This window comes from Poecilia formosa, unplaced genomic scaffold (genome assembly GCF_000485575.1).
Source record: "Poecilia formosa unplaced genomic scaffold, Poecilia_formosa-5.1.2 Scaffold103, whole genome shotgun sequence".
NCBI lineage: Eukaryota > Metazoa > Chordata > Actinopteri > Cyprinodontiformes > Poeciliidae > Poecilia > Poecilia formosa.
In genome coordinates, this window is record NW_006800042.1 from 1,596,482 (window position 1) to 1,605,330 (window position 8,849).

An 8,849-nucleotide genomic window follows, 5' to 3' on the forward strand; every position below is an offset into this window, starting at 1 on the left:
GGCTTGCAGGAAAAGCAGGACAAACAGGGTAAGACTTGAGTGGAAATATGGAACAATAGACGTCTGGTTCACGCTTTCTCTGTTGACCTCAGGCATATTTTAACAGCTGTTTGTCTAAGTCAGAGAGAGACATTTACAATTCCTCTGAGCGTTTCCATTGAACATCCGGCTGAGTCTGGCTCTCTGGACTCTGACCAAACGGCTGGCAAACTTCAGCGTTACATCAGCTGTGGGATAAAACTCGAAGTGCATTGCAAAGTATCCAAATCCCTTCAACGCTTTCAAGATTTATTATGTTACTGAATTTATATTGGGATTTATATAGACCTATTCAATGTAGAATACAATGTTGAAGTTGAAGAAAAAGTGTTCATGGTTTTCAAAATTCCTTTTTCCAAATAAAACTCTGAAAAGTGTGGTGCACTTTTGTTTTCAGACCCTAAAATATAATCTCAGTTTAAATTGTGAACACTCAGAGGATTGTTAGAGAATATTATTGAGCAAACAGCATCATAAAGATCAGGATCAGCAGCCAGGTGAGGGATAAAGTTATGGAGATGTTTAAAGCAACATTAAGTTATGAATCAGCATCCCAAGTTTGGATCCAACTTGAGATCATAGTTCATCCTTCAGCAGAAAGCGACTCAGCCACAGCTGTAATGGAACAACTTACCATGTGTTACGATGGCCCGGTCAAAGTCTAGACCTGAATCCAATAGAGAACATGTAGCATTTCATTCAATCTAAGTGAGCTTGGGCGATTCTGAAAGAAAGTTTTGACTCTGGTAAGGGACAGAATATACACAAATGGTAGCATACAGTTTTAGTTGTAAATATCTGTTTTTCCCTACAAAACACCATTTAGATACGGTAAATAAACATATTGTTTTTAATAATGTTTTTGTAATCCAAATAAAATATAAAATTTTAAGACTTGTGTACATTAATCATCTAATTTAAGTAATTCTATATGTTTTCACTGGACAGTTAAAAAGAAAACTATTTTGTACTTGGTGTAAGAACACAGAGAAATGTTTCTTTTATAACGTTGGACATTTTGTTTAACATAGTGATCGTACTTTTCACCTAATTTTCCTGACTATTGTCATATCTTGTTCGCCCGTGTTTCTTTGATCCATTTGTCTCGCGCGCAGAGATGTGACAGCTATGCCGTCACGTCCTCAGCTCTGTATGAATCAAAAATATGGCGGCTGCCATGGAGCTGAGATGCTGGGGAGGAGACTGGGGGCTTCCCTCTGTCCACACCGACTCTCTCGTAGTTCTGGTAAGATCCCCGTTTGCTCTCAACAAAGTCAGTCTGTTCGTCCACAGCAGCTTTTAACAAGCCGGGGTACCTTTTTTTGGTTTTCGTTAGAGTGTCTCCTGTTGTTCCTCTCGTTAGCTTCAATGCTAACGCAGCTGCTGCAGTTTTGTTAGAAACAGTAGGAAGCGCTGTGGGATGAACAGATGAAATGTCCTGTCCGGCTGAATGCCGCAGCTGCACAGAAAGAGCTGCTGCCTGCAGAGGTTTGTCCTTCATGTGTAGCTGTCTGTCAGAAGTCACTCCTCCATTTAAATAAATGTTGTCCTTCAAGGTCAGCTTGATAAAACTCTTATTTTTGTTTCTTTTGACTTCATGTCAGCTTATTTATTAGCTAGTCGCTGACCATAAACCTGCTATTAAACCTGCAGGAAGTGTACGGTAGCGTTTGATTGCTGTAGGACGTGTTGTCATTGAGCACATGCAGTACCAACTCTGGCCACAAGGGAGCACTTTTTCTTGTTTATAGTCATAATATAGTCATTTACAGTATTTTAAAGTACGTAGTATAAGCTACAGTGTTAGTGATAACCTATTAGTCAAAAACATTTTGACTAAAATTTTATATTTTTTTGCATAATTTGTTCTCATTTTTGTTCTTATTCATTTTGCTCAAAAGTATTTAGTAAATGTCATCAACTAAAATATGAAGTTAAAACGTATGCACGTTTCTTAATTCCTCCTATATCTGAAAGGACATTTACTTCTTTATACTTACACAGATTAAATATGTGTCCTACAATGAAATGTAACTAAAGGTGTATTTGGAAATAACTTTAGATTAAGTCTTGTTCTTTAGTTTAAGTAAAAATACTCAGAGTATTTTTGTATTTGTGTAGAGAATTTTATTGCGTTGCACATTTGATCTTAGTGTACAGTCTATTATATTTTTTTATTATTGCTTATCTTTATGTGACTCAGTAGTAATAAAATGCATCGTATCAGATATTTTATGGTATTAATCCCTGTTTTGAAGATGTTGTAATATTCTAATTTTCAGAAAGAACTGATCTGAGAAAATGTATTTATTTGTTTTCCATATTTTGCCATGTCCAATCTGGATCTTTCAATGGACATGTACAAGCTTTTTTTTTTATCAAGCAAAATGCAGCAGCTGTAAAAGTTTTACTGTTACTGATAGCGAACCCCTTTCAAGTCAGCGTTTAAAACCTCGAACTGTGACTCTTAAACTGGGTTTTGCTTCAAATTTCTTTTTATCTGAAGCAGAACAAATAATTGAAAGCCATTGAACTGTTTTTGGTACATTTTTTCAAACAACAATAAAAGTCTCAAAGATGTCAGTTTGTGCTTTAAATGATGTGTATTGTAATATAATCCAGTTCAGATTGGACAAGTGGAGATGTTATCCATTCTGAAAAGCTGTGAAATAGCCCTTTAAAGTATGAAAGATGGATATAACTAAACATGTAAATAACTGAAAAAAATGTGGAATTTTGAAATAGAAAAATTGTGAGAAATATTGACCTAAAACAGTTCTTAGACAATGTTTTCTATGCGGATTTGTCATTTCTGCAGAAAACCTTTTGATACAAATTTGAATTATCAATTTTCTCTTTTTCCTTACCAGTTTTCCCTCCTTTTTTCCCTCCAGGCCTATGCAAAGTTTTCAGGAGCAAAGCTCTCAGTTTCTCCTGTGGACTGGACATGGAAAACCTTAACAGGTGGGCCTCTTGTTGACATGACCTGTGCAGCTCTGTGGTCAGAGTACTGCAACAGGAGAGGAGAGTGCTCTTCCCTCCTGAGATGGTTTGTGCATGTTAAACATTGGTAAACTGTTTAGACATTTACTTTATTCATATCTTATTCACAGGATCCATAGTTTAGTTTCTAATGAGGATGCTTTACATCTCTATATCTGCATTGTCACCTTCAGTCTGCTCATTATTTTTTTCTCGTTTGTCCCCAGCGAGCGTCCCAGAGCTGGTTTGTGGAGACACTGTTGTTCAGGAACCAACACAGATTCTGAACTTCCTGAGGAAACAGGTGACTGGGTCGGCTTGTTCAGGGTCTACACAATGATACAACTGAAACTAGTTGACAGACCCCATATAAAAAGACTGTTTCTTACATGAAATCAGAATAATGTTATGATTTCTATTTGACCAACAACAGAATATTAGGATAGTATTAGCATCTTTACCTACTTTACTTGGGCATAATGGTAATTTAACAGATTTGCCACTTTTGGGTACCATTTAGATTATTTCATTGTTGCTTCTATTGCCAAACATGGCTTTGAATTTTAACTGCAGCGCACGCAGCCAGTTGTTGTTTGCACTCTGACCACTAGTTGGCAGCACAGTGCTTGCAACTTGACCCCTGCAATGTGAAGAATAGACATCAGCAGCTCTCTTGGCTGCATTAACAACCAGAAGCAGTTTAAGGTGATTTTGTATCAGTGCTGTTAAACCCAACAGACCTAAAAGAAGAAAATAAGATTTTTCACGCATATTTGATGGAATCAGCAGTAATATGCATCACTGTTGTTCTGTTCTTGCAGAGGTTTAATGCAGACTATGAGCTGACAGCCAGACAGGGAGCAGACACAATGGCCTACATCGCTCTACTTGAGGAGAAACTGCGACCAGCTCTGGTACCAGCGTTGCCCCTCTCCCTTTTTTTTTTCTTTTTTTTTAAAATGCAATGAAAATTTTCAAGACAATGTTGTTTGTTTCCCACAGCTGCACACATTCTGGGTGGATGCAGAGAATTACAGCAACCTGACACGGCCGTGGTTTGCTTCCCGCTCACCGTTCCCGCTAAACTTTTTCATCCCGAGTCGCCTTGCAAATGTCGCCCTCACTCGCATCCTGGTAACCAGAGGAGAGGGGCTGCTGCACAGGATCTCTGAGGTGGAGGGAAAGGCAAGTCCGCCCAAAGCGCCGTCGGCTCCGGCTGGTTTCCAGTCAGATGTTGGTATTTCATGGGTGATGCTTCTTTTCTGCTTCACATCAGATCTACAGTGATGCTAAAGAGTGCCTGAACCTCCTCTCCTACAGACTGGGAACTGCAGACTATTTCTTTGACAACTCGTGAGTTAATTCACCTTTTAGCAAATCCTTTTTAAGCGTTTCTGTAAGTTATTATCTCTACATACGTCGATATGTCGTTTACACAGCCCAACCAGTCTGGATGCCTTTGCGTTTGGTTTCTTGGCTCCGCTTCACAAAGCAGACCTGGCCAGCAGCCCTCTGCAGAGCCACCTCAGGCAGCTGGACAACCTCACTCGTTTCTGTGACAACATCCTCGCAGCCCACTTCAGTCCGGATAAACCCCGTAAGATCGCTGCACGCAGTGGAAATATTCTGTAGGACTTAATCGTGATGAAATCACGTCAATAACGAGGATGCTAAACTAACACAATCACCTCTTTGTTTCTTTGCACCTGCTTTACTTTTCTGTCCTAATTCATCAAACCTCTCTCATTTTGATGTTTCTTCTTCTCTGTGTGTATCGTCCTCCTTCCACCTTTTTCCAGGTCTTCTTCCGCCTGTTCAGGAAACAATGGACGCCAACCTGCAGAAACTAACACAGCTTGTAAACAAAGAGTCCAACTTAATAGAAAAGGTGCTTCTGCTTTCCATTTCTCCTCTTTTGCATCTGTTCTTTGGACGCTCTCAGCAGGCACCGACACAGTCGTGTATTTAGATGCTAAGACGGCAATGAAACATTAAAAATAAAGCAGAAGCTGGTGTCTGCAAATTCTTTCTCATTCACGATGTTTAACTAGTTCATACCTGTGTGGCTCTGTCTTCAGATCATTTTAATGAGGATTAGCTGGTAGGGCCAGTAACGCTCAGATTAACCTGATAATGTCTTCCTGTCTGCAACATAAAGGGTCTCATCAAGCAAATCTAATGAACAATCCAAACAATTCTCAGGAAAAACCCTTTCCCTAGAGATTTGTTTCCGCTGTGCATCTTAATGGTGGAGCTCTGAGCTGGAGAGAAGCGTCCACACCTCCAAGTTGTACATGTAGACTGGCTGAAGGAAGCTGGAAGGAAGTCGTGATTTTTTAAGGCCAGATGGTTATATTTAGTGATGCTAAGAGGAGTGGCAAAAGTCTATAGCCTTGTTGTTATTAGCTTAAATACATTGGCTAATAAAGCAAAGATATAGGCAATATGAGCATCTTTTCATCTTATCTTGCAAACTTATGTTATTTGAGCCAAACTGACCTGATCTGACTGGAACATTTACACTTTAAAAACTCAAACTTTGTTTGTTTGTTGTTTTAGCCTGTGATGTTCACAGGTCTGTTATCAGCTCAGAAGGATCTGTCGTTGTTGGCTTCTGCTTCATCACATTTACCAAACTTTATTTTACTGTGCAACTGAACACTGTTATATGACCTTAGGTTGACTGGTTGCAGAGCAAAATAAACCTAAAGACAAATATTTAGATATTTATTTGTGAAGTTAGGCTCAAGGACAAAGATTACTGGTGTCGAATTCATGATTAGACGACATGTACGCGATGAGGAAAATGGACTTGTGAACATTTCTGACACAGAATGTTACTATATTTGCAGAAAGAGCTGAATTGCTTTTTGTTTTGTTTTTTGTAATTGTAGATGGATGACAACCTTCGCAGCAGCCCGCAGCACAAACCTCACAGAACCGAACCCAAACCCAGTCTGTCTTCTTCAAAGAACTCTACCCCGGCCTAACGACCGACCGTCCAGCTCTGATCCAGCTGCACGACTCGCCGGGCAGTGCGGTGTTGACCTCAACCAAACCCAACATACTGACAAGGGGGAAAAAAAAACTCATGAACCAGGACTACTGTGGCTGAAATGGAAGAATTTTCATTAATCATGTTATTAAGACTGTATAATTAAGAGACTATTTTTATGACAACGACGATGGATTTTAAAGATGTTCATCAGGAACGATGGAAAAGTGCATGTGAGATGTATTTATAAAAATGAAGAGAGCATGCATGTGGTCAAGAGTGGAAATCTACGAAGCGGTGCTGGATGACGAAGACGCGAAATATTGAAAGGGACGCCAAAGGAACCGAAACGTCCAGAGAGGAACATTGGTGGTGCACACTGCTTTTCTTTTATCGTTCTGCTGATTTTATTTACAGGGATATACCCTCTTAAGTTCTTCCTGCTTGAGGTGATCTCTTGCAGCCTGTGTTGTGGTGCAGATTTTTGTTAAAGCCTGAGAATATTTAATATCCGTCCATTTAAAAAGCGTTATTTACTGTGGAGGGTATATGCCGAGAGCACAGGATGTTTTATTTAGATTTTTCGCATCGGCTGTAAAACGTTCAGTAATTTGTTTTGCAGTAGTAAATCTAAAGTCTGCATGCAATCAGGATGGCAGGCATTCAGTCAGTTTTTCTTTTGTCGAGGGTTGCTTCCATAGTTTTAAATAAGATGATTATAATTGCTTTGTTGTGATTTCCTCCTATTAGGGCTGATCAGTTTTGTCAAAAACACTAAAGATTTGCACTTTGAATTGACTTGCTCACGCATAACATTTGGGACTGATTCTGTGTGTGTGTGTGTGTGCATATGTGTGTCTTATTGTGACATTTAACAATCAAACCGCCTCGTTTGTTGCCTTCGTTTCTATGCAGCTATTTTTGCACATTTATTTGTTTTTTTCTGCCATGTTTTGCGTGATTTGCTGTGCCTGTTTATTTCCTCTGTTTAAACCCAAGTGAGTCTCATTAGCTGCTTTGCTTGTTTTTGTTTATGGACTGAATACTATGAAGTTCTTCATGCGTTAACAGGCCCCGTCTTTTCCATCTTCTGACCAGACTTCCTCACATTCAGTGTTACATTCCCTCTGAAGCGCCATCTTTTAGAAATATTGTTGCTGCCAGTCAACAGATGGTTGCAGTGTGCCTTCATGACTGCTGGTTTCTTCTTCCAAAGTGTTCCTGTGAGTTTTTATACACACGTCATAAATTATATTTCCCATGTTTGTTGCTTTTGTTCATAACATGCCTTTACATTATTTAAATACAAAAAGTACCAAACAGAAACGACATCTGTGGGTTTTTTAGTTAGTTTTTTCTTTTTTTTTTTTTCCTTTTGCAAACCGAACAGACTCCTGGTGGCATTTCCAAACATTTAAACGGTGAAAATGATTCCTTCAGGTCACACGGACAGGTTTTTGGGCGCCTCGTGCTTTCTCGTAACAACACCCACCTTTCCGATAAATGTGGCCCCTTGTTTGGATGTTGGAAGAGACACAGAACTTCAGTCTGGTTTTGGCTGCAGATGTGGAAAAATGACGCTTTTGTTGACATCAGATACAGACTAAGCTGGTCTTGTAAAAAGAGGCTCCTGCTGAGGTGCGTTAGTGTTATAATGCCTCGCAAAAGTATTAATACCTCTAGAGATTTTTCATGATTGGGTTCATTACGATCACAAATGTCAGACTGTTTTTATTGGGTTTTTTACAGGGATTGTCCTGAATTTAGTTCAGACCATCTACCCATCAACTCTGACCTGTTTCCCCAGCTCTGCTAAAGAAAAACATCCTTCCTCACAGCGTGATGCTGAAGTGTTCGACATGATGTAGGATGGTAGCATGAAGAGCAAAAAGTTACATTTTGCTCCCACTTGTACTTGAACAACTTGTGTTTGCTGTCTCTCCTACAGGAAGGCAGAAAGTATAATTTCAGAAAAGCCATGCAGCAGCAGAGCAGTCCAACTCCTGAAGCCGAGACCACTAAGTGTCCCTGATAGGTTGCATGTGTGTGCCCTCCTCTGTCCCACTTTCTCTTCCCCCTTAGAAAAGGTGAGTGGCTGCACAGTAACTGAACAACGTGTCCTTCGGGAAAGTACAACAGTGGGTGACATTGGCTTCAAAAGGCCTTTTTTATTTTTAATAAAGAAGTTTGAATTAGTGAAACAGATCACTAAGTAGACATGTTTCTACAAATGTGTAAGTCCTGGTTTACAGTGAAGCCAGGTCTGGTTTTATTATTTATGGGGGAAATGTACTGGAAAACATTACAGCAGATGGCGTGCTGAGGCCCTCTAGCGGTGAAATGATGTTAAACCAACAAAACTATCTTAAAAACATCCAGACTTTTCAGAAAAAGAAATTATTTTACAAAATAATAAAAATAAGAGTTTCAGTAACACATAACGCTGACGAGAGGCCACTTCTGTTTAAAAAGGTTATTTACAAAAAAAAAGAACAAAAAAACTTCACAGTATGAAACGGTTTGAAAGCAGCAACTATCAGCTTGGAAGTATAAACTTACAGTCGTACTATGAGAAGAGAAGCCCTGAACTACATACGCTAAATGCAAACGATGTTTGATTTGACAACATGCATGCCCACCGGATCATGTAACATGTAGAAAAACATAAAATAGTATTAAAACAGTACAAAACTCAAACAGGGATGAGTCATTACAAAATTACCACAGCATTCCCATTGTCACTTGAAAAACAAAACAAAACAATCTGGAAACTGAGGCCACCCTCACGCCAGACTGAGACTCGCCAACGTCCAGGATTATTTGACCGCAGTTG

The 8,849-nt window shown here is 39.4% G+C and overlaps 1 protein-coding gene across 6 annotated transcripts; it reads left to right on the plus strand.

The window, feature by feature from the left end:
- The first annotated feature begins 983 nt into the window (after positions 1–983).
- On the plus strand, positions 984–8,779 carry mtx3 (metaxin 3). Of its 6 annotated transcripts, XR_001662972.1 has the most exons (12): positions 995–1,285; positions 2,934–3,003; positions 3,249–3,325; positions 3,843–3,935; positions 4,024–4,206; positions 4,298–4,374; positions 4,461–4,618; positions 4,821–4,909; positions 5,916–7,239; positions 7,457–7,654; positions 7,766–7,880; positions 7,965–8,779. XR_001662972.1 is itself a non-coding variant. In XM_007559275.2 (9 exons), exons 1-9 carry the CDS (start codon positions 1,205–1,207, stop codon positions 6,009–6,011), a joined length of 924 nt encoding a protein of 307 aa, XP_007559337.1. In that variant the 5' UTR covers positions 995–1,204; the 3' UTR covers positions 6,012–7,342. The 6 variants fall into 6 exon arrangements, 3 of the variants coding, with proteins under 3 accessions (XP_016530365.1, XP_007559340.1, XP_007559337.1); XR_001662971.1 differs by having other exon boundaries at positions 7,457–7,880; XR_001662973.1 differs by lacking the exons at positions 7,457–7,654; positions 7,766–7,880.
- The last annotated feature ends 70 nt before the right edge of the window (positions 8,780–8,849 follow it).